General features: G+C 41.7%; 2 protein-coding genes across 3 annotated transcripts; both read left to right on the plus strand.

Annotated features, from left to right (window-relative positions):
• The first annotated feature begins 4,312 nt into the window (after positions 1-4,312).
• Positions 4,313-14,845, plus strand: LOC6037973 (anillin). Of its 2 annotated transcripts, XM_038254053.1 has the most exons (7): positions 4,314-4,508; positions 4,571-6,576; positions 6,668-6,827; positions 6,971-7,132; positions 7,334-8,173; positions 13,587-14,215; positions 14,275-14,845. In XM_038254053.1, the coding sequence occupies exons 1-7, from the start codon at positions 4,491-4,493 to the stop codon at positions 14,396-14,398; spliced, it is 3,939 nt and encodes a 1,312-aa protein (XP_038109981.1). In that variant the 5' UTR covers positions 4,314-4,490; the 3' UTR covers positions 14,399-14,845. The 2 variants fall into 2 exon arrangements, with proteins under 2 accessions (XP_038109982.1, XP_038109981.1); XM_038254054.1 differs by lacking the exon at positions 6,971-7,132 and having other exon boundaries at positions 4,313-4,508.
• Positions 14,846-18,425: 3,580 nt separating this feature from the next.
• On the plus strand, positions 18,426-25,660 carry LOC6037974 (probable very-long-chain enoyl-CoA reductase art-1). Its single transcript, XM_001847772.2, has 5 exons — positions 18,426-18,632; positions 18,694-19,049; positions 24,683-24,899; positions 24,961-25,076; positions 25,135-25,660. Exons 1-5 carry the CDS (start codon positions 18,627-18,629, stop codon positions 25,337-25,339), a joined length of 900 nt encoding a protein of 299 aa, XP_001847824.2. The 5' UTR covers positions 18,426-18,626; the 3' UTR covers positions 25,340-25,660.
• Positions 25,661-26,510: the final 850 nt, after the last annotated feature.

Genomic DNA, 26,510 nt, shown 5'->3' on the forward strand with positions numbered 1-26,510 from the left:
TTCCGCATGCCTTACGCAATAACATTACAAAAAGAACGTATTGCAGTCAAGTTACCAACAGACCAACAATTTGAAACTCAACTAGATGATAAGCCAATCAATGTGGTAGTAACCGACCTAAAATTCCAAATAAGATCTTATTTTAGTACAGGAAACATACTTTGTGAAACACTTAATTATATAAACACATTAGAGAAATCGTCCAGTATCAAAAGCATTGTTAATGGCAAGGTTTGGGGGAAAATAAGACGAAAATACCCCAAGGATCACCTAATTCCAGTCACGCTTTACGCTGACGAATTTGAAATTAATGACCCGTTAAGTTCACATAACAAAAAACACTCAATTTGCGGCATTTATTATGCTTTTCCGACAATTCCTGAGCAGTACGCTTCCAGACTTAACAATATTTTTGTTTGCGCTATGATAAAAAAACCAGACATTAACGTTGCTGGAATCAATTCTCTGTTGGAACCTATCGTAGAAGAATTTAAAACTTTAGAAGAATATGGTATTAATTTCACGATCAATGGAGAATCTGTTAATGTTAAGTTTGTTGTAACGATTTTCCAGGGTGATAATCTGGGAATCCATCAATTCTTATCTTTTATGTCTTTTGGCGCAAATTATTATTGCAGATTTTGTCGACGACACAAGGATTCGCTCCAAACTGATTGTATGGAATATTTTTCTTATTTACGAGATGAGCAGAACTATGCTATTGATATAGCCCGCAGCAGGCCGTCAGAAACTGGCATTAAATGTCGCACGGTTTTAAACGATTTGCCATCTTTTCATTGCACGGACAATTTGGTAGTAGATCCAATGCATGACCTTTTTTGTGGAGGAGTTGTTATTTTTGGACTAGAAGAAGTTTTAACTTACTGCATTTTTAAGAAGAAATTTGTCTCCTTGGAAAGGTTTAATGCACATAAAAATGAATTTTCCAAACGTGTACCCAACGAAGCGTTGAAACGGATGCCTGATTTAGGTTATGCTTATTGCAACGAGACAAAGTCAAAGCGCGTGACCATTAGGGCAACGGCGAGTGAAACGAAAGCATTTATAAGACTTTTTACTTTACTGATGGGACCTTTTGTTCCAGTAACGGACAGGGTTTGGAAATACTTAAAAACTTTAGTTAACTTAGTAGAAAAAGTCCTTGCTCCAGAGTTGACCGCTACCGATCTAAACGAACTTAATCAGCTTGTAACAGCTCATCATGCATTGTATATCGAACTTTTTGAAACGCACTTAAAACCTAAGCACCATTTTTTAAATCATTATTGTACTGTTGCTCAACAAAATGGAATTTTGCGTAAAATGATGAACTACAGATTTGAAGCGATGCACAAAATTTTTAAGGAATACGCACATGTCATTTCCTCTCGCAGTAATATTTGTCTAACTTTATGTATTAAGGCTGCTTTAAAATTTTCTCACGATTTAAATGAATCAAATTTTTTTAAATCAATTTTCCATGGGAAATTTGTGGAAACCAATTTGATCGATAGATCCTACATGCAATCAATTTTATTACCTTTGCCGTTTGATCATTCTCGGTTCAAAGCGTATACGTCGAACTGGATGAAGTACAAAGGTACCCACTTCAAAAATGATTTATTTTTGACCATTACTGAGTTGCAAAACGTAAGCTTATATGAAATAGTTGAATTTATTTTGCTGGATAATAATAATATTTTTGTTGCTTGCAAAAAGTGGCACGTGGGAAATTTTGATGAACATTACCTTGCATTTGAAGCAATTTCGAAAAGTGCTACAAGTCACATAATTAGTATTGATCAATTTGACGGACCTCCCATTTCTATTCATAACATAAGCGATAAATTGTATTTCCGCAGAAATCTAGACTTTCTTTCTATGGACGAATAATAAGGATAAAATTAGGCGTAGGTTTAATAATCTATAAGATAACTTTGTAATAAAAATAAAAAGATGTATAATCACAAAAATGTTGGCGTCTTTTTTGTAAAATTAGGCGTAGTAATCAACTGTAAAATGCGTGTGTAAGAAAATGTGAATTACCCTTGTAAAAAATAAATAAAAAAATATTCATTGCAAAATCTTAATTTATTATAAAAATAATACCTAAAAAGAAAAATAAATCATGCTTTTAAATCTGTAGCAACTTATGAAAAGGGCGGTACGACATTGCTCTTACGGCCTTTCATTACAAGCGTTTAAATGGGATGATAGGCCATAAGAGCAATGTCGTACCACCCTTTTCAAAGGTTGCCCCAGAAATCAAATATTGTTCCTGCAATTTAAAAGCTATTATTATTAAGGCAATGAAAATCAAACGTCTATGCACATGTGTTTTAAATTAAACATTTTATGAACATCAAGAAGCATGTTATTTGATTAACGTTAAGATGTGTACATACATGTTATATGCGCTAGCATATTTCGAATACATTTTGAAGTATATGCACTGCCCATGAAGTTTATGTGCAATGTTCATAGAGTGTATGTGCCGTAAACATACTTTTTATATGCGTTAGCATATTTCGTGTTCATATGCATGTATATGCAGTGCTTATACAGTTTACGTGCATCGCATATACCGATCAAATGCAGAGGCATTCTGCAAAAATCTATATGTGAAATTAATATCATCCATCATGATATTTATTTCAGTGTACTATTTTTAGGACCCTCATTAGGACATTCTTTAGCTATTTCACAAGTAAAAGTAGTACTTTTTGAACAAAACACCTCATGTCAAGACTTTTTTATTCAGAGCAGCAAAAGACTGCCTCCAAATTGCCTGTTTCATAATTATGGGATGTTTTTGTGCCTCCCACAATTGTGGAACACCTGAATTAAACTGATATTTTCACCAAAAAAAAGTTATCAGACCATGTATAAAACAATATTAAGCTTGAATTTCATTGGTTTCAGTGTTGGAAGTCATTATTTTTTAAAAATATGTACTCCGGGAGAGATCCAAACTTTGTTTACATTCGTAAGAAAAAAAAGTGTTCCGAATTTGTGGATTTCATGGGTCAAAGTTTTTCTTCAAAAACTTCATACAAATGGTAAAATTTGCAGTTGTTCGATACAGCATTCGAAAGATCGCAAGAAAAGCTTTCAAATGAAGGTAAAAGCGAATCATTAAGTTCAATTATCGATTTGCTATGATTTTTTGAACATTGGCCGATCTGGAAACCGTTCCGAATATGTGGGATGACTGTATGATTTTTTTTGCGTGAAATTAAAAAGAGAGATGTGAGACGGTAACATGGTGTGAAACATTCACAGCTGTCATGGAATACTTCCGCCTCGTAAGCGGTAGATCGGGGTTCAAATCCCGGCTCGGACCAACACAACTGGTGATCTTTCCCCTTCTGGAATCGATTGCTTAGTAAAGGGAAGGTAGTGTATCGTCACAAACTGGACCTTATCACGACACCTTAGGGAGGCGACCTAAGGAATGTTAACATTAACCTTAACATGTTAACATTAAGTTGAGAATGAAACTGCCACTGAATCCGCTTTGTAAATGCCGGCCCCGATACTCTTCAAGGGTGTTCCCCTCAGGAACTGGGAAAGATTTACTTTTTTTTTATGGAATACTTCACAGCAGCTCGACAGAAAGTTTAGCTCCATGTTGCCAAGGGAATGATGGAAAGATGGGAATCACAAATCCGTATGAATAATTTCAAGATTTTTTAGGTGTAAACCGAAAACGCGATCAAAAATTAAAATGGAAGAAAAAGGCTTTTAACTGCTTATTTAATTGTCGGTGTACAGGACGCCGCACTGTTTAATCATTTTCTGACGTACATTCAATTTTGCAGTCCAAACCCAGTCATTGAATTGGTCTTGATTTGTGTGCACCTACGTCAAAGACCAAGATTGTTTACTTTTTGCTCTTTGGTCTGACAGTCTTGGTCTGACAGATTTGGTCTGTCAGTTTTATCATGGATTTTGGTCTGGTCTAGGCGAGGGATAGGACACAGCACCTTCCTGCATGTTGCACTTTTAATTTCTCGATTCAAAAAACTCTAGATTTTGTCTATCCATGCACCCCTCGTTACAACACATTTAAATACATGCCAGCTCGCATCTCCACCCGTCCATAAAAAGGAGAACTTGAAAGCTCTCCGCGCGCGAACTACCCTTTTTCGCAGCTGTCAAACGAGTATTTTAAATTTTCGCATCTTCTTCCACCGACCGACCGAACTGCAACAGAATCATAAAAGTCGTTGATGGCCGACGACGACGACTCCTTTGTGCGCGTTTGTTTGCCTGAAAATTTTGCAAATGTTTGAAAACTGTAGAATTTTTACGCCGAAAAAGCAGTGAAAAAGTGCGAAAACTTTGTGCGAACGGTTGTGAAAGTGAAGAAAATTCGGTTGGCTTGTTATTTGGGTGGTTTTGTGGCGCAGAACAATCTTGACATTGACCGTTGACGGTTGAGCGCATCAGCTTTTTCGTTTGTCGGGGCGTGGGGGAATCTTCAGAAAATGGACCCCTTCACACAGGTAAAGGAAAATTTTGATTTTTGGTCGTTGACTTGTTTGCTGATTCGTGGTTCTCTTCCTAGAATATACTGGAGCGGGCGGAGAAGCGTGCCGCCGCGCTGGGAATCACCAACACGAGCAAGTTTCCGCTGTCGGAGTTTAACTTTGACCAGGCGGCCACTTCCGGTGCTGCGGCAGCGGCGACGAAATCGCCGGGAAAGAAGAGCGGGACCTATACGAAAACGCCCAAGAAGGCGTCGATGGGGCGGAGTCCCAGCCGAGTGACTTCATCGGTGACCACTGCCGGGGGTACCAAGATTGAGACGCGCAAGGACGGAAAGGACGTGGACGTGAATGTGGAGATCAACATAACGACCGGTTCGGGAGCGCAGGTTGAGGTGGAGGTCGTGGAGTGCGAGATGGATGCGACCGGGAAGATTACGCGGAAGGCTTCGGAGAGTAAGGTGGCGGTGGAGCAGGAGGTGGACGCGGACGGGAAGGGGTTGATAAGGGATTCGTCGCGGAATCAGCTGCAGCGGTTGGGGACGCTCTACTCGGATTCGCAAGATTTGTCCTCGCCGGTGCACCGCACCGAGGGTAGATTTCATGAGGAAGGAGGGGCTGGGAAGGAGAATTCCAAACCGCGACCGAAGCTGGCCAAGTTGGCGATGCTGGCGGATTCGATCAACAATTGGGAGGACGATGTTTCGCATCCGGATTATAAGCATCACCGGGAAACGGTGCACGAAGCGCGGAAGAGTCCGGCGCGAGAAAAGAGCCCCGGGAAGGAGAAGAGCCCGGTGAGGAAGCCGGAGAGTCCGCGGAGAAAGTCGGTTAGTCCGAAAAGACCGGCGGTTACTGGGAAGAAGTATTTGGCGCCAAATCCGCCCAAGTCGATTCTGAGTCCGGCGAAGGCAGCGGGAGGTGATGCGACGGACAAAGGTCCGACCAAATCGCTCAAGTGGGATCAGAAGGTGATGGACGCGCTGGAGTTGCAGGGATTCCAGCGGCGCGAGTCAACAACCCAGAAGCTGGTCTACGACTACAAAAACCAATCGAGACAGGAGAAGCAGGAAACCGAGCCCGCCGAGAAGGCGCTGGTTCCGGTGAGGAAGGCGCGAGCCCCGGAAATTCCTGGAAGTTCACGCGAACGCCAACCGGTTCAGGAGCCGCCGAAACCGGTCCCAGCCAAAACCACCCAAATCAACAAGGGTTTGGTGTCCGGTCGGGCTGCCATGTTCGAAAAGTCCAAGTCTCGCCAGTCCATCATGCGCAACCAGAAGGACCCGGCCGAGATGACGCTCAAGGAGCGCCTCGCAATCTTTGAAAAGAACAAGGGCCAAGCGTTGGTCCCGAAGGCCGCGTTCGGCATCTCCCCCTCGATCCGTCAAATCACCGGCGAAAGCTCCTCCGCCCAGCAAAAATCCCAATCCTCGTCCTCCTGCATGCCAATCCAGGGCTCCGGCTTTGGCACCATCACCAAGGACTACCAACTCCCAGCCCAAGCAGCCCAAAAGGCCAAAATCGACTCGTACAACAAGCCAACCCTGGCGGAAACCAACGCCACCGGTGCGGCCATCAAGAGCACGCTTGCGGCCCTCATGACCAACAGCAGCACCATCTCCGAGTCCCAAATCGCCGAAGAAACGCGACGCCAACGTCACCAGGAGATGGAAATGCTCCTAAACCGGTTCTCCAAGCCCGTGGACATGAGTTCGGACAAACCAATCCCGTCCGCTCCGCCGATGCCTCCGCAGGGTTACCTGACCAACAGCGGGAAGAAATCCGATGGGAGTAACAAGCGACGTAGTGGGGAGGGTCGCGTCAGCGATGAGGTTCGCTGTACGCTGGACGATGTGAAGCGGATCCGGGTGGTGGCCCCGAAGGACGGGCGCCTCTATCCGACGTTGAGCGATATCGAGAGCAGCAGCGTAGTGACGGAGTCGGACGGGGAGAATTATACGACGGCGACGGTTTCCGGCGAGGACAGTGGGGAGGGCGACCAGAAAGATAGCTACTACCAGAGCTGTTACGACGATGAGGAGGAGTACGTCGAGGAGGAGCACGCCGTAGACGAGGATGACGATAGGTGAGTGTTACCTGGAAGGGAGAATTAAAATGTCCTTTTGATGCTATGGCAAGACTACCTGGAGATCAACCATTAACTTCCCTCTTCCCAGCTACATGTACTCGGACGACGACAACGAGGACGACGACGACTCCAGCACCAACATCTGCGACGTGAGCCTCGGCCGCGAGATCATGCAGGCCTGCAAGATGCAGGACCGCCGAACGAGCCAAGGCGCACGCCGAAAGAGCGTTGACCAGCAGCAGCACAAGGTAAGACTCGGAGTTCCAAGAGTTGCGCCTTGCGTAGAAGTTTGAAGTTTTGTAGAGTGATTACAATTAGAAGCTTAGTTTGAGCACGCCCTTAGCACTGGTTTGTTTGTGGCACCGTTAAATTTGACCTTTTGTGCGTGTAGATTGACCAGAAGCAGCAGCAAGAATCTGCTGGAAGTCGTCGCAACAGCCAGCACAGCCACAACAGCTCGACGAGTGTGGACATTTCCGGCGTGCTCGACGACATGGACCAGTACCTGGACGAAGCGCTCGACGAGGAAAAGGGCGAAGAGTTCGACACACCTGTAAGGAAAGCGGGAAGGGATTTGTTCTTTGTGCACGAACCTTGTTGTGGAACTTCATTTCTTGTTTGATTTTTGAACTCATATTGGTTGAAATTAACACGCACACCTTTAACGTTGAATATACTAACTAATATCATGGAAATTTATCTGTTGAAATGGTTTGGGGTTGAGCAAAAATCTGAACTCTTCAATCTTTTTCAGCGCAAATCGTCAGTTTCGTCAAACAGCTTCTCGTACCAGAAGAACCCGCGTCAGTCCCAGTACAAGACCATCAACGAAGAAGACGACGAAGAGAAGAAGGACCCGGAGAAGCCCTGCCCGCAGCAACCAGTGTTCGAGGAGGCCTACGGCAGCCCCGTCAAATCCGAACTCAAGATCAACCCCTCGGACGACAACAACATGGTCACGCTGGTTCACACCGTCAGTTTCTACCGCCGCCAGCAAAACTCCAACAACCCAACCCCAGTCAAGAAGGTCCTTCGCACGCCAGTCCACCCCCAACGAAACGTCGCAGAATCCACGGAAGAATCCGACGACGGAGGCAACTCGACGACGACCGCGACCTCCAGCGACGAGAACGACTTCCTCGTCCAGGAAAAGGTCAAGAAGCTACTGGACGAAGTGTGCAAACAGCAAACGGTCATCGCCCAAACCAGCCAGGCGTTGAATCTGTGCGCCGCGACGATCGAGTTTTCCGGCTCGACCGAATCCGTGGAAGGTGAGCGCCACCTGCTGGTCGCCACCCACCGCCGCCAGGCCATCCTGGACGAGGTGCAGCGGTTGCGTGTCGAGGGATGCATCCGGCCGCTGGGCGCGCCCACCGAAAAGGGAAGCCTCACGGTGAAGGACATTACGCTGCCGCTGAAGCAGGACTACATCCGCAAGCTGGCGTCGGATTCCATCAGCGGGCACCACCTGGTGTGTCTGCTCAAGTACAACGAAACGGTGCTGGCGACGAAGACGATTCCGACGCTGCCGGGGCTGCTGTCGGTGCGCTTTCCGGACGAGCTGCAGCTGAGCAACGTGTTTGCGGATTTTAAGGTTAGTGAAGTGATGTATTTGATGATGACTGGGTAACTTAAGACATGACTGAGCTAATCGTAGTGATTATTGAACTCGATCGTAATATTTCGTTCGTAATTTCTCGACTACCATTGACAAATTACGACTGACTATCAAGAAATATCAAGGGTTCGAAGATATAAAAATTAAAAAAATTCAAAATCAAAAGTTTTAGCCGTTTTATATTTTTTTAAAAGAAACTAATAAATCTTAGAAAAAATCAAAAACATATATTAAAAAAAATTACTTTAAAATTGCATTAGTTTTGAAAAAAAAAGAAACATGAAATAAATAATTTAAAAAAGATTTAAAAAAGAATTAAATATTTGATCATTTTTTAAATTTGATTTTTGCCTTCCTCACCTCAATGAGGAAAGGCTATAACATCACTCGAAAAATTAACTTCTTTATTTGACCTTGTAGGCCATCCTTCACGTATACGCTATCGACTCAGAATCAAATTCTGAACAAATGTCTGTGCGTGTGTATGTCTGTAAGTCCGTGCACCGAAAAAAAATGCACACGATTATCTCCGGATTGGCTGAACCAGTTTAGACCGTTTTGGTCTCATTAGATTCGTCTTGGGGTGCCACAAGACCCTAGTTAATATAGTTAATATATAGTTTAGAAAAGTACTTCAAAAGTTATGCTAAAAAACATTACTTAATCCACCATTTGGTGGTTGGTGCCTTCCTCACATTTAGTACCTCAAAACCTCTCAAAACTAGGGCAACTTTTGATAAAATTTTACAAAAAAAGTCTGCAGATTTTTGTCAATCAGAGTCTGTACAAGCCAATTATGCCCCTACACAATATTACCCTTCATTTTGTCTTAACTGTCAAACAACAACAACAGAATCCACCTCCTTCAATTTCATCATCTGCCTTCGTCTTCTCCGGAGCAGATTCCCCCAGCAACAGCAGCAGTTGTGCCGGTTCAAATGTTCAATTTTTCGTCAAGCAGAAGGTAAAGTTCGGGACCACTGGACCGGGTCAACAGATAAACTCGGAAACTCCAGCACCCTCGTCTAGTTCGAGCAAGTCCGGCAACAGTAGCAGCAAGGATGTGTGCGTTCCACCGACTGGGGACAGCACGAGCAGTTTGTCGGAAAATGAGCGCAAAGACTTGGCCATGCAGGGAGTTTATTTCCGGTGTCCGCGTGAAGGTGCTGAAAATTACGAATAAAAATAAGATACGGAGAAAAAAAAATCAACGAAAGTCCTGAAATTAAGTTGAAAGGCCTTTCAGTTATCTAACTAATGATGGATCACATGATGAAGCCGGACACTATTTTCATCGTAATATCTGAGATCCGGCCTCTAAAAAGTGTCTAAATAACACTTAAGTGCTTATAACTTTTGAATTGTTCATCAGACCTTTGATGTTTTAGGCTCATTTGGAAGGTTTTTCAATTATCTAACTAATAATGGGTATCATGCCAAACCCGGACACCGTTATCATCGAAATATTTGAGATCCGGCCTCCGAAAAGTGCATAAATAACACTTAAGTGCTAATAACTTTTGATAGGGTTATCAGATCTACAATGTTTTAGCTCATTTTAAAGGTCTTTCAAATACCTTTCTAAATATATATATAGCATGACCAGTTTTCTTACGAAAACCACCCTTTTTACAATCTTCTGAAATTTAACTAAAATCGTTTTTTAGCATAACTTTTGAAGTACTTAACTAAACTTAGTGATATTCAAAAAAGACTCAGGGGACCTGAAGACAGATCTAACAACACAGATCCGGACAAAATCGGTTAAGCCAGTTCCGAGAAAAGTGAGTGAGAAAAAAAATTCTACGTCCATCCACACGCACAGACATTTGCTCAGAATTTGATTCTGAGTCGATAGGTATACGTGAAGGTGGGTCTACGAGGCCTATTTAAGAAGTTCGTTTTTCGAGTGATTTTATAGCCTTTCCTCAGTAAGGTGAGGAAGGCAAAAACGATTTTAGCTAAACTTCGGAAGTTTGTAAAAAGGTGGTTTTTGTAAGAAACCTCGTCATGTTATACATTTTTAGAAAGATATTTAAAGACCTTTCCAATGCGTTCCAAAGATTGAAGATCTGACAACCCCATCAAAACTTATGAGCACTTAAGTGTTATTTATAAACTTTATTGAGACCGGATCTCAAATATGTTGATGAAAAAGTTATCCGGATCTATCATGCGACCCATCGTTGGATATGTAATCAAAAGACCTTTCCAACGAGCTTTAAATATTGAGGATCTGACAACCTCGAAGAAGAGTTGCGGATCACAAGAATGCCGGAAGAGGACAACATTCAGCCCGACGGTAACCTGCTGTACGAGCGACTTCTGCAGCAGAACGAGCGGCTGGAGGCCCAGAACGCGAGGATGATGGAGATGCTGGAGCGCTTCAACCTGCAAGACGGTTCCAGTCGGACTTCAAACGGTCCGGAATTCATCATCGAAACGGCTGGCGTCCAACATTCGGGAGTTCGTCTACGATCCCGACAACGGTCTCGTATTTGACCGGTGGTACCGCAAATACGAGGACCTCTTCCTCAAGGACGGCGCGAAGCTGGACGACGCAGCTAAAGTCCGGTTGCTGGTGAGAAGCCTCAACGTGGCCGTGCACGACAAGTACGTCAACTTCGTGCTCCCGAAGCATCTCCGTGACATCGAGTTCAAGGAGACGGTGATGAAGCCGACCGAGCTCTTCAGTGTCCAAGCCTCGTTGTTCAGCAAACGATACCAGTGCTTTCAACTGTCCAAGAGCGAGTCGCACGACTTCGTGACGTACGCTGGCATCGTCAACAAGCATGGCGAGGACTTCGAACTCAAGAAACTCACGGCGGACCAGTTCAAGAGCCTGCTGTTCATCTGTGGTTTGCACTCTTCAAAAGATGTCGAGACTCCTGTCCATGCTCGAGGTCAACGCGGAGGGCGCATGCACTTTGGAAGCACTGATCACCGAATGCCATCGCCTCCAAAACCTCAAGCACGACACCGCCATGGTGGAACACAAGCCGGTAAGCTCAATCTGCGCGGTCAAGCAAGATCGGGACAAGCCTTCACCGACAAAGGGTTCCAGCTCCAGCGACAGTCAGTCAACGAAAACACAGTTCGCCCTACCACCATCACCCTGCTGGTGCTGTGGCGACATGCATTTCGTTCGAGACTGCGCCTACAAACAGCACGTCTGCCAGGACTGCATGCAGGCCGGCCACAAGGAAGGTTACTGCAGCTGCGTGCCCAAGAAGTCCAAGAACAAGCAGCAGACGAACGTCAACAGCCTGTATGAGCCAACCGGGTCAACTCTACCTCGAAGCGTAAGTTCCTGACGGTGAGCATCAACGGTTCTCAAGCATCTCTGCAGTTCGGCACCGGCTCGGACATCACAGTAATCTCGCGGAAGCAGTGGTGCGACAACATGGATTCACCGCCGCTATCTCCCACCAAGCAGATTGCCAGAACAGCCTCGGTAAGTCACTGTCCCTACTCGGTGAGCTCCGATGCCAAGTCACACTCGGAGGCGTCACTAGAACCGGAACTTTCTACGTGACTGACAAGCAGATCAACCTGTTCGGTCTCGACTGGATCGAGCTTTTTGAGCTGTGGGACACCCCGATGTCAGCAGTATGCAGCAGCGTCGCTGGAGAGGTCAACCGCGTCAAGCAGCAGCGTTCTCTTGCAGTCAAATTGCAGGGGGAGGCAAGCATGAAAACAGGTCTAGGTCCGACCGATGCAGCTTCCAGTCCGTCCGAATCCACAGCATGGCATGAAGAACATCTCCGCTGGTACTGTTCACAATATCTCACTGCATGAAGATGGCGAGCGATCCGGATCACACTAAGTCGCACCCTGTGCTGGTCTTAAGGGGGAGATGTTGCACACCCTGGACTAACGAAGCAACCCATTCAAGCAATCGAAGCAACCATCAATCAATCAAGCGATCATTCTACATCTGACACTCGAACAAGCAAGAATCAAATAAATCAGCTCTCACGAAATACAACAGACAGTATAAATGATCTCCTTGTTAAAAATTGTGAACTTTGACACCCATATTGCTTGAACAAAAATAATTCTGGAATAACTGCGTGGTTGGCCATATTTCGAGTTCTGCTGGGGTACTTGGAACCGGTGCCAAAGTGGCCAGGTTGGTCCAATATCGGTTCTTGTGATCATAAATCAAAATGATTTTTGATGCGCTGTAATTTAAATCCTGTTTGGCTGGATTTTGTTTGACAAAGTATTGACCACTCTGTAGGTTCCCCGGAATTCTCCGGAACCTGTTCCGGGTTGGCCAGTGGCCACCAAAGCATTCTCAAAGACCTGTTTTGAGTTGGTGCTTCAAAATCATGAATTTTGATACCCATATTGTTAGGTTCATAACGGGAAACTTGCGTTACAAAAGCAAAATACTCTATTTTTCAAAACTACGTTGTTTATGGACCACTCAGTTTTTCTAAAAATCATCCAAATTGCATCAAACTTTCACCAAACATTCACAAACATGTATACAACAAGCTTACATTCTTGGATTTTTGATATCCATCGTTAAAAAATTCTAAAAAATCAAAGCGTAAAAAATATTGGCAGGGTGGCAAGTCAAGTTACCCCTTAAGTATATATTTTTTTTTTCCAAAAATCACTATTTTTTCAAAAAATCATAACTCGGCGGCGATTTTTTGACCATGCTTCTCTATGGCTCAAAAGTTGCGGATTTTTGTCCCCTAAAACATATCAAAAAATCTCGAAAATCATAAAATACGTATTTTGGGAAATTGAGTTTTTGTAAAAAAAAAAATGATAAAAAAAACAATTTTTTTGCATTTTTTTTTCCGTGTACCTATTTTTTTTCTCAAAAGTCCTTTACAATACCTACAATTTTGCCGAAGACACCAAAAAAAAAATTCACTCAAAAGTTACAGCTGTTTGAATATTTACATATCATTTTTGTATGGACAGCAGCCAAAATTGTATGGAGACTTGTATGGGTGAACCAATGACACAAAATAGCTTATTTGGTCATAGGGAAGGCCCCTACAAAGTTTGAGCCAAATCAGAAAATACAAATAAAATCCATTTCCGGTTATGGTAGAGAATTGCTCATATGAAAAATGACAGTCGATGATCGACGAACAGGACTGTGCCGTTTAGTTCAATCCAAGCATAACAATATAAACGGACCAAAAACGTACAAGCAAGCACCACAAAATTATATAAATTTTGAAACACATTTGATTTAGACCAAAAATTCCTTCAGTGACTTCAAGAAAGCACCCCGGCTATCTGCTGTGCAACCTTTCACGCTGAAATTATTTCCCCGAAACAAACAAGTTTAACTTTACACGTTTAAAAAAAAAAAACCTGTCAAACGAATCATAACATTGTCCCACTTCCTTCCGCACAGATCACGATGGAAATCTACGGCATGACGGCCCAGCGCGAGGTTCTACCGCACGAGATCAAGTACCACATCGCGATGAACAAGAAGGGCTCGAACAAGCTGCATACGCCAAAGGGCGTAAAAAGCAACTCGCGGCTCATCATGCCCCCAGTTCAATCGCCAGCAGGACCGCACGCCGTCCGCACACCGGCCCTCGTCCAGTACGGGTTCATAATCTTCTCGCTGAAGGAAATTCAGCGCACCAACTGGACGTTGAACCCGGTGGCCGGCGGCGTCAGTCCGCTCGAGGGAACCGTCCACATGAAGGTCAACTGCCAGCTGACGGTCAGCGTCGACTATCGCGGCTTTCTGACCATGTTCGAGGACGTGTCCGGCTTTGGGGCGTGGCATCGGCGCTGGTGTCGCCTGAACGGCCATATCCTCAACTACTGGAAGTACCCGGACGATGAGAAGCGCAAGGCCCCGATCGGCAGCATCGATCTGCAGAAATGCTGCACCCAGAAGGTGTCCGTTGCACCGCGTGACGTGTGCGCTCGATTGAACACGCTGCTGTTGGAGTTCCGAAGACCCGCTCAGCCCGACGACGTCGATTCGTTGGTTCTGGTCCGACAAGGCAACACGACTATTCAGCGGTGAGTTTTATCTCTTCCAAAACAAAATAAAATCAAAACTAACCCCTCCCAACTTACAGACACCTGCTGTCGGCGGACTCGAAGGAGGAACGGGAAGAGTGGTGCGCGCATCTGAACAAAACGCTAGCGCTGCTGAAGGCCTGGGGACATTCGAACAGCAACCCCAAAACTACGAGCTTCTAAAGTAGCTGCGGCCGCGACTCCCCTTAAAGGTGGGTTTTGTACAGAATCGAGAGAAAAAGCGCGTGAAATAGTATTATTATTACTCTCCCGTTTGTTGCTAAGTTTATTCATATTTTTGTTTTGATTTAAGCAAGAGGGAAAACACGTTCCCACGTTTTATTTTTATACTATACTGCTGGAAAAAAAAAGTATGTAAGATTTTTTGGAAAGTGTGTGATCGAGTGCGAATTGACCAAACTAACTAATATTAACCTTTGATTGCGTGAAAATATGCACGATCTGTAAGAAAAAGATCGAATTTTTGGAATTAAATTTCCGTTCTGATTTGTCGCGTACTACCGAAAAAAAACAGTATGTCGTCTACTTATATTTTTTTAAATATTGAATATTGAACACACTTAATCCCTAAATATATAATGTATGTATTTTGAATATGCTAAAACATAATTGGTTTGTACTTGGAATAGAGCGAAAGAAACACCCTCAGCAACTATGAATAAATGAAGTGTTCGGCAGTTAGTCCTAGCCCTACAAATCTCGCGGTTTGAGAATCATTGCATTTAGCACTAGTTCAGCTTAATCTCTCAATTTAGTCAATTATGTTTTTCTTAGTTCCCAAAAGTAGTTCGAATGTGTTTACACAGCCATTAATCAACAATACTTCGAAATTTCACGATCAAAAGCTTTGGGAGGGCGTCCTTATCCTACGCGACGACTCATCACATGACAACCGACTTGTCAAGGTGAAAATAATTTCAAAAATAGCTTTTTTAGTCCCCAAAAACATTTTTTTTAAATCGAAAATTAAAATGATACGTTTTTCCAGCGCTGGTGGCAATCATCAAAGCCAATCAAATTTGCACCCGACGTCAACCCCTGTACCTTGCCTGTACCTGTCGCGGTAGCAAATTTCTGGAATTATTTTGAAAAGGTCCAATAAACCAAATTTCCAGTTTTTTGAGTCAGGGTTATTAAAAAACACCCAAACTCAAAAACAGAAATTTGGCTTATTGGAACATTTAAAAAAAAAAGTTCAAGAAGGTATGTCAGAGACATAACCGAAAGACATAGGACCAAACAATTTGAATGTGTTATTGGATTGCTAGTGAAATCTGGAATTAGATTATTTTATTTTGTTTCATAGATTTGTCGGCAAAATTGTCATAAATGTTCTCCCAAGGTGAACCTTCCATGAGGGCACCGGCCACTCCAGGTTGTGGCCACTACTGTCGAAATGGCCATTATTATGTTCAGTATCAAGAACCATGAATTTTGATACCCATATTGCCACAACTAGTATGGTTCTGTAAATGTCCCCTCAGGCCCCGGGGGAACCTTCTTTGAGGGTACCGGCCACTCCAGGTTTTTTCCACCACCAATTCGACATTTTTCATGAGAACCGCCGCATCAAAGTGGCTTCAACGCGGTCCGCTTCACTCCTTCTGCTGCTGGTGGTTCTTCCTTCTGGTTGCTGGTCCTCTTCTTCTATTGGGCGCTGCTGCTGCTGTTGCTCCGCTCCGGCCCGACGTGCACAGTTCGAGTGCTCGTTCTAAAGTGACTTGCTTTTGCGGCAGAGCCGGAGAACGGCACAAAATGGGCGCGGTCTCGAATGCATACGCTCGCTCTGATTGGTCATCTGTCCGATTTGTACTGAAAAATTACTCATTTTGATTGCATGTTTTAAGTGCTTTAACTATGTTTAGTCAAACTATCTATGTAGTTATACGAAAGCTGTAGTCTTCCTCTTTCGATTGGTGATCCAACCGTCTGGATTGATTCACAGGAAAAAAGATATAAGCGTTCAAAATGTCCCCTTTTTCAACGCTTAAAAGTGACGCTTTGGATCGAATTTCTGAACTGGCCCCCCAATATAGTAAGTAGAGACATAGTCCTATGTCAAAAAAACTCCAGATTTGCTCTCAGTTCTTCGGGATTTCACTTTGCTACCCGGTATTCAGCCTGTTTGCTACCGCATTAAATGGAATTTTGCACGGGAAAATCGAATCAAGTATGGAACAAATATTTTTTTTAAATTTACAAATTCAAAAAATTAAAAACTTTTATTTTTTTTATTGAATATTTTTCTAAACTAAAAAAAAATAAATGAAGAAATAAAAAAAAATTGTTTGTTGGACCTAGAAGTCTAGAAATCAATAAATCGAAGAAAAAGAAAACAAAAAATGAAGAAATTTTTCATAAATGAAAACGAAAAGAACAAAAAAAGGAGACAAAATTAAAAATAAATCTTTAACAAATTAAAACAGAAAGAAATTTTATCAATTTAAAAAACATAGGAATTTCTGAATCTTTGATTTTTTTAAAGTTCTAAATTTTTGATTTTTTTGAATTTTTGAATATTTGAATTTGTAAATTTCAGAATTTTCGAATTTCTAAATTTTTGAAGGAGCGGCCGTGGCTGACTGGTTACGGTGTTCGCTTTGTAAGCGAATGGTTCTGGGTTCGATTCCCAGCGCTCCCAAAAGAGAAAGTAAAGAACATAGAAATATGAAATGATGAATCAAAATCAAAGTCGCTCGAGGCGGGGTTCGATCCCCCGTCTTTTGGATTGGTAAGCAAAAATGCTAACCACTAGGCCATGACGACTTGGTCAGCTTGGACTGGAATTAGGAATACTGATACAGAGAGCAGTTGTAGCGCTACGTAATCTAACCTAAGGCTCTCCAGGATCCCTTCGAAAGATTGGCTGCGCTAGGGTTTGATTAGATTAGATTAGAAGAAAAATATGTGTCTGTACCTGTCGGATACGCATTTTCTGATACGCTACAAGTACCGGCAAGCAAGTCTAGCAAAACAATGCCAAAGGGCCGTTGTGGGTTTGTAAACAAAGAGTGTATCCCTTTCATGCCAGATGTAAACACCTTCTAGCGTGAGCAGGACACACTCTTTGTTTACAAACCCACAACGGCCCTTTGGCATTGTTTTGCTAGAAGTTTTGAATGCGCGTTTCGGAGAATTTTGGATGTCTGCTTTGTTTGGTGAGAGCAAACATGAACAAAAATTCCGAAATTCAAAGATTCAAAAATTCAAAAATAAAAATAAATCAATAATTTAAAAATTTAAAAGTAAAAAAAAACAACAATTCTGAAATTTAAAAATTATTTTTTCAAATTGATGGATATTTTATCTGTTTAAATTTGTAATTTTTTTTTTTAATTTTGTAATTTGTAATTTATTGGAAACGATAGCCTGTTAGTATAACACTTTTTATCAGGTTAAGGTTGTTGAAGAATTATTTTTAGTTTTGACCTGGAGGCTTAATAGTGGTTCGCAAAACGGCCTCAATTTTGAACTGTCAAAGTGGAACCAATTTACTGTTCGCCAAAAGTGGAGAGTATTGTTATCGATCAAAAATAGTTTTTTTTATGCAAGAATGATTTTTTTTTTGCTTTTGAGGACCTGAAGTTGAAATCAAGCAATCTTAAGAACATTGAAGGCGATTTCATATTTGTTTATTTAATTTTGAATGGAAGTTGTTTATAGAGTTGTACCATCCTGAATATCCGTTTGATTCCGTTTCCAAACCTACTGATTTAGTGGAAATCTTTTCTGTTTGTTGGATCAGTTTTGCCAGAATTAGCGATGATTTTTCGCTAGGCCAGGAAGAGCTGCAGGAATCCAAAATAAGCCAAGGTATGTATCTTCGACATCGCAGAATAACACTCTCGTCGCAGTTTTTCGTCACCCGTAAAAAAGAAAAACCTCTTCTAACCGAACGAAACTTGAAAACACACACACAATTTTCCAGCAAAATAATGTAGAAAATTAGACAAAATAAAACGCATACCACTGATTATAAAACAGCTCATCTACCAGTAAGAAAAAAGTCATGCTTGTGCTTGAACAGCCTCCTACATTGTAGATGTAAACAAAGTGGGATCATTCGAAAATCACGTTACGCATTCTCTCTATTCGCCACCCAGGTTTGATTCATGAAAATCTTGAATAAAATTCACGACTTCACCCCTGGTAGCCAAGTCTTTACGTCAAATCACAACTGACAACCCACCCTGTCAACGTCAAGTTTGGCCAGTCACTTTCTCGTCGCTTTCGCTTCGGCACGAACGGTCCTTCGTCATCGATCTGCCACAGACAGACAGCAGCGGTCAAGTCGTCGCATTGCGTGTGAATCGTGTCGTTCGGTCGGTCGCGGTCAAAGTCGCTTTTTTCCACAGATTCCAGGTTCTTCAGCACCAGCAAAAACAGCACCATGGAGGTGAGTAGAGAGAGGTTTTCACACGGGGAAATTGTTGGTAATTGAAATGGTTTTGTTTCAGATTGAAATTCTGGACGTGAAAAACCGGTCCCTGGGCAAGTGCCGCGTCCAGGGGGACACCACCGTCAAGGCGCTCAAGAACGATGTGGAGAAGTTGAAGCCAGCGCTGACCATCCACCGGCAGTCAATTCGGTTGGAGCCCCGTGGAAAGACCCTCAAGGATTCCGACACCGTGCAGTCTCTAGGGATTAGTTCCGGTGGAAAGCTTTACGTGAAGGATCTCGGCCCGCAAATCAGCTGGAAGGGAGTGTTCCTGGCGGAATACGCCGGACCGATCGCGGTGTACATGCTCTTCTACCAGCGACCTTCGTTGATCTATGGAGCGGCCGCGTCCAACCCGATCAGCTTCACGGCCAAGTGAGTATTATGGATAGTCATTCTGCCTTTACTTTTATCGCTGGTTGGGACGAAAAACGGGAATTGTAATCGTTCTCATTATCAGTATGTAGCACCTTTCCACATACGTGTCTTTTAATTTATGCACATTAATTAATTGGCTTGGTTTTGAGTGACTTCGCAAAAGTGCACCTCGACGGTCAAGTTCACGGGTCAGAGAGCGTCCAAAAGTCTTCTTTTAAGTGGTCAATTTCACCTTTGTATTGCACCCGCTTGAAAAAATCATACAACCCCCAAAATAAAATGATAAGATAACGTTCAAAAGATTTCAGCAATCTCGATTCACCTGTTCAAAGCACAACAGTAGTGAACGAAAAGAAAGTTTTAAAACTCGCTGAGCCACACCAGATTACATAAAATTTCCAATTTCCGTCCCCTCTTTGCTTGCTCATTCGCGTCAGACTCGCATTAGCTGAGGCTTCCTCCTCTACATAACTTGGCTCTGACGACGACGACGACGACTCGTAGCTCGCAAAAGGTAGTTTTTGGAGCTTTCGTCATTCCAGCTCGTGCACTTGAGCCAACACAGTGAGACGACGATTGTAGGCACCGTTTTTTGCCCGACCGTGAGGTCTTGAAATGTGTGTGATGAGATGAGGAGAAGATGACCATTATAATGGTTGAGGTTGTAAAATACGTCATTACTAGCGTGTCAACAAAAACCTGTTGGAGAAACTGTAAAAAAAATCGCATGTTTGTCGCATCGTCGTACGCAAATCAAAGTGGCTGGATCGATCGATGGGAGGATAGGTAGGGTACGTTATCCATTAGTGGACCCCTTTCCTATAGTGGACCCTCTGAAGGGTTTTTGATGAAAAATTCAATAAAATCACAATTTCAAGCGTGTTTTTGTCTACGAATCTTTTATTTGGCATGTTCAGCATCATTTAAAACAATGTTGGCTGACATTGACGTGTCCTTTCAGCCAAAATAAGTGTTTTGAGTTCGACATCTGAAATCAGCCATGGACACTAGCATTTTCACAACAAAACTGCATTTATATTTTATGATTGAATTAACTATCCAATCATTTTTGACTGATTATTCAACTTCAGCAGGTCGAATTAATGTAAGTTTAAGGAACTTTACTAAAATAAAGCGAAGAACTGCTCATTTTCGAGCAAAAATTAGGGGGTCCAATATAGGACAACGAAATTCCAAACTTTTCCAAAAGTGGACCCTGTTAATTTAACTTACAAAAATAAAGAAAACTGTGTATTTAAGCAAAAGTTTCTCTTAAACATACAATGAATGCTTGTTGTAATCAACTTAAACGCATATTTTTTCAATTATGAGTATAAATATAGCTGTTTTTATGTTAAAAGTACCAATATGCTGAAGCCGAAAGAATTTATAATTAATCAAAACTTTAGTTAATGGTACTTAACTGAAGCATCATAGTTGCAGTTTGAAATGATATTTTATAGTAATAAATCAATAACAAAACATTATTTTTAAATAAACATGCCTGGTTTTATCAGCAACTGTAAACAAAACTATTGTTTAGTTTCGATCAATCAATTATGTATTACAAATTACTTTTTTAAATTATTTGTATGATTACATTGGTTTTTGAAACGTTTTCTCGGATCTTTTTCGGAAATAAATGTGTTTAAATGTCTGTTAGGTTTTTTTGTTGTTTAAAGCCAAATTTGTCAACAAAACATATTTGTTCATGATGAAAAGTGAGCAAAATCCAACTTTTATTCATTATATCTATGATTAGACCTACACCATGCATCAAAACATCAAATATCGGTTAAATTTGGTATAAAAATAACAGTTTGCCTATAGTGGACCCGGGTCCACAATCGGATTATGGACCCGGGTCCACTATAGGAAAAGGGGGTCCATAACAGGCAAACAAAACTTTTTTTTTTTCAAATGGCTATTTTTCTGCTCAAAAACAAAAAACTGATGAAACAAATACTCAATGTTGTTCAAAACACTCCAGATTCCATTATTATGTACAAAGGGTTATGAAAAAGTGCTTAAAATATTGAAAATTTGTGAAAAATGTGCTTCGGCTCTACTAGGGGGTCCACTAATGGTTAAAATACCCTACTTGATTTATCGCACAACGAGGCTAATATTTGACATGCATGTTATGAGGACTCCACCGAGCTTCATTCAAATTTGACTCAGACATATAATTTTTCACCAACAGTAAAAAAAAGTAAATCTTTCCCTATTCCTGAAGGGAACACCCTTGAAGAGTATTGGGGCCGGCATTTACAAAGCGGATTCAGTGGCAATTTTTTACTCAACTAATTTCACCGGTCAATTTGCAGGCCAAGGATTGATACCTAAGAGCATGCAATGGCACTGACTTTGTTGCGTGCTCTTCGGTTGACGTCCACGTAAGGAACATCCTGGAAGGAGCGTAACTAACTACATCCGTAGTTCTGTTAGATCATCCGAATTATCTTGATCAGAACAGTATAGCTCTGGTCTCTTGCGAGTGTCCTATTTTCTTACCTCCACGTTGGCTTGGTTTTCATGATGACCTAGCTGGTGGCCTGTGGAAACGGATCGTAAACCTTTGACAACCGCGGGTCAGAGTCGAGACGGCTAAAAGAAAGGGGCGCGACAATGTGGGAAAGGGAAGTAATTTGTGATTGTAGACGGTATTGTTTTGATTCGCAGTATGTTGAGTCAACTGCTGTGGATGTACCTGAAACATCGCACAACGGGGTTTCTCTTCTCTTCATTCTCAGCTACCACCTATCTCCTATTTTTATTTTGCTCTTCTGATTCCCAATTCTTCACTGATTCTTCTATTTAATATCCAACATTTGATTTTGATTTTTCTAACTTTTGATTCTCTTATCTCTCAAAGCTTTTCCACTCTTTTATATCAATTGATACTGCTGTTACAAACTTTGTTTTGTTTTTTTTTCCCTTAAAAATATACTTTTACTTAATGTATTAGTAATATCAAGTCTATTTATAATTCGCCTAATCTTTTTTGATTTTATTGCGAATTTGTTTATTTGAATAATTCTTTATCTGTCCTATAAATTATCATCACTATAATCTAAGCTTGTTTTGTATCACTATTTATTAACTATTGTCTAATTTCACATCTAATACATCTAGCTTCTCATTTTTATTCTTCAAAATACGCTCATCATTCTCTTACTATTGATACTTGATTTTTATAAAATAAATTCTCTTTTACTGTCAATTGTTTTTCCATCTTCACCCTTTTATTCAAGCAAGTGAGGTTTGAGCCCTTACTCAATTTATGGAATGGTTAAAGGATTAACACAAATATTACTATTGTATTTTTGGTAAACTTTTATAACATGCTTAGGACCAAAAATTGTAACAAAACACCGCGACAAAAGAAATAGCAACAGATAAACAGACTCAATAATAGGGAAGATTTCAGGAGAAAACTATAAACAGTAAATAACAATAAGTTTTTGAATTCAAACTAAAAATAAAACAGTTCTTGCTTTAATGAAAGTTGATAGGCACACTATAAATGGTTAGGCGCTTATACTTACATCAAACCCTACGTAATGTACCACCCCCGGCCTAGTTAAAATGCGTAACCGGAAAAGAAGGTGTGCATGCCTGGCACGAACACTCAGAGCGTGTTCTAGCGTGCTGCTCGTACTGACTCAGAGCAAGGGTGAGATGTAGGTGTAAGGGCAGTGCGTGTTCGTCGGGAACCTAGTGCATAAGATCGGTCAAGGCCCGTTCTTACACTGAAAATTGCGAATTGCGAACTAATTTCACCGGTCAATTTGTTTATTTGTTTATTTGATAAAATACAATCGAATCCAGAAGGGAAAAGATCACCAGTTGTGTTGGTTCGAGCCGGGATTTGAACCACGATCTACCGCTTACAAGGCGGAAGCGTTACCACTGGGCTACGTGGCTCGGGCATGATTGTATCATGGAACAGAATTATTGGTGGATAGGTAAACATCCAATCTTATCTTTCAAAAATGAAAATATCTGGAGTTTTTTTTTGAAAAGGTCCAATAAACCAAAATTTCAGTTTTTGCATTTTGGGTGTTTTTCAATACCCCTGACTCAAGGTGGTTTCAAAAACACCCAAAAAGCAAAAAAATGGAAATTTGGTTTATTGGACCTTTTCAAAAAAAACTCAAGAATATTAAAATAACAAGCCGTTGGGAAGTCGCAAATTAGATTCTCAAACATTTAGAAATTCGAAGGGCCTCGTGGCGCGGTGGGTAGCGGCTGCCGATCCTAAGTTGCCTAAGTTGCTATGGGGTGCGGATTCGATTCCCGCCTTATACTTCTGGCCTTCTATCGGATGGGGAAGTAAAACGTCGGTCCATTTGCGTAAAAGAGGTTTTGGGTGACTCACCAGTCTCACCACACATAACCTTCGGACGCCTAGAAATGAGCAAAAACTTGCAACAGAGCCCACAAAAGACCCGGGGGTCGTAAAGTGGATTGCTTTGCTTTTTACATTGAGAAATCCTTACATGTATTTTTTCTGAACAGTCCATAACGATACCTAAACCTACAACAGACACTAAATCGGTCAGAAAATTCCTTCAAAAGTTTCCAATATTTACGTACCATTTTTGTGTGGACAGCTGCCAAAATTTTATGATGACTTGTATGGGTGATCCAATGACACAAAATGGCTTCTTTGGTCTAAGAAAGACCCCCAAAAAGTTTGGGCCAAACCAAAAAATACAAATCAATTTCCGGAATTCGGGGAGTATTGCTTATATTGTCTTGCTCGTGCTATCTTGTGGGCCAAATTGAGTTAAGGACGCCATTTTATGCAGCTATCAATGCCTCACCATTTGAACTTCACAGATACTCGAAATTCGATTTCAATCCTGAGATATTCAACAAAAACCGGAAAAGATTCCGTGCATTATTGTCACTCTTCATACACGCAGAAAAATATTTTGTACGATCAGTCTGTTCGAGGTTTGATTCAACAAAATTTTTGTTGAATATAATCAATGCCGATTTTGCGTTGAAACATTTTTTTTTAATTTGTTCTATCAAAGTCTTAGTGAATAAGATGATTATTAAAAATCCGACAGATTTTTTAACGTTTTTAATGGGTTATAACGAGCATTTCCTTACCTTGTTACACTTGCTCCACTTTCCTCTAGTTGTGACAACTGGTCTAAAGAGAATTTAGTCAGAAGACGTTTTGACACACCAACATGGCCCACAACTGTAAAAATTTGTAATTACCTATAACTCGGGACTCCGGCAACTAAACTCAACCAAACTTAGGGACAATGCTTAGGACGGTCAGCCAAACAAAATGTGTTTGTTTTTGTTTACATTGCGTGCTCCAGTTTGTGTTCATTCAAGGTCGAACATAAAGACGCGTTCTCTCGAAACGTCGACATGGCGGGGGCGTCAAGATAGCACGATCGTGTCGTTATGTGGAGTTTTTTTAAAGGTCCAATAAACTAAATTTCTAGTTTTTGCTTTTTGTGTGTTTTTAAAACAGCCTTGAGTCAGGGGTATTAAAAAAACACCCAAAAAGCAAAAACAGAAAATTGGGTAATTAGACCTTTAAAAAAAAAATCAGATATGTATTCTGAAACCGTAGGTACATGATGTCTTTCATTTTGCAGCGTTGCCGCCATCTGCTGGGCCGGCCACTACGCCAAGCGTATCCTGGAGACGCTGTTCGTGCATCGGTTCTCGCACGCCACCATGCCGCTGCGTAACCTGTTCAAAAACTGCTCGTACTACTGGGCCTTCGCCGCGTACGTGGCTTACCACGTAAACCACCCGCTGTTCACGGAACCGAGCACCCCCGTCTTTTACGCCGGCCTGGCCGGATTTTTGGTAAGTTCGAACAAATCGTAATGTTTTACTAAACTTTTATTTATATCATTTTTGCTTACAGATTAGCGAACTGGGCAACTTTTCGATCCACATGTTGCTGCGCAACCTCCGACCGGCCGGATCGACCGTCCGAAAGATCCCAGTTCCCGACGCGAATCCGCTGACGCAGCTTTTCAAGTGAGTCGGGACAATTTTATACCATGAACCACAAAGTTCTTACGATACCTTTTTTCAGTTTCGTGTCCTGCCCCAACTACACGTACGAGTTCTTCTCCTGGTTGTCGTTCTCGCTGATGACCACGTGCATTCCTTCGCTGGTATTCGCCGCCGCCGGAATGTACCAAATGACGGTGTGGGCCATCGGCAAGCACAAGAACTACAAGAAGGAGTTCAAGGACTACCCCAAGGGCCGGAAGGCCATTCTGCCGTTCGCCATCTAAGGAGGGCTACCTCGTTTGTTGTGTCAACAAGTAGAGTTGCAAGTTTTTAGCGTCTTCATAATTTCAAATGCTCAATTTCGTGCAGAATATTTAACTTATTCTACGGCGAGAGCGCATCCAGCTTTCGGTTTAGCTCCGGGATTTAAGGTTTCTATTTATGTGTAGTGAACTGGTCCTAAAGTGTCGTTACAGATTCGTATGTTACGGAATTAAATTCTAACTAACCATTCCCAAGTAGTGGTTTTTGTGAAACCTAATAAAACATGACTTGATACAAATTAAATTCAAATGGTAATAAAATGGTGAAAAGTACAAGGAAAATTGTTTTATTTGTTCTCAAATTTCGCAATTCGCAATTTTCAGTGTAAGAACGGGCCTTGACCGATCTTATGCACCAGGTTCCCGACGAACACGCACTGCCCTTACACCTACATCTCACCCTTGCTCTGAGTCAGTACGAGCAACACGCTAGAACACGCTTTGAGTGTTCGTGCCAGGCATGCACACCTTCTTTTCCGGTTACGCATTTTAACTCGGCCGGGGGTGGTACATTACGTAGGGTTTGATGTAAGTATAAGCGCCTAACCATTTATAGTGTGCCTATCAACTTTCATAAAGCAAAAACTGTTATATTTTTAGTTTGAATTCAAAAACTAATTGTTATTTACTGTGTATTGTTTTCTCCTGAAATCTTCCCTATTGTTGAGTCGTGTTTATCTGTTGCTATTTCTTTTGTCGCGGTGTTTTGTTACAATATTTTGGTCCTAAGCATGTTATAAAAGTTTACCAAAAATACAATAGTAATATTTGCGTTAATCCTTTAATCATTTCATAAATTGAGTCAGGGCTCGAACCTCACTTGCTTAAGAAAAAGGTGAAGTTTCAAAACAATGGACAGTGAAAGAAATATACTATGTAAAGAATCAATAGTAAAAGAAAGATGGTAATTTATGAAGAAGATAAAGAAATTAACAATAGTTAATAAATAGAGGTAATAAACATGCTTTGATTGTATTGAGGGCAATTTACAGGGAAGATGAGAAATTATTGAAATAGATGAATAAAGAAAAGGCACATGATAAACAAAATTGACATCGCTGCCAAATTAAGGGAAAGCAGACAGTTTGTTGCAGTAGCATCAATTAGTAAAATAGAGTGGAAAAGCGTTGAG

This window comes from Culex quinquefasciatus, chromosome 2 (assembly GCF_015732765.1).
Source record: "Culex quinquefasciatus strain JHB chromosome 2, VPISU_Cqui_1.0_pri_paternal, whole genome shotgun sequence".
Taxonomy (NCBI): Eukaryota; Metazoa; Arthropoda; class Insecta; order Diptera; family Culicidae; genus Culex; species Culex quinquefasciatus.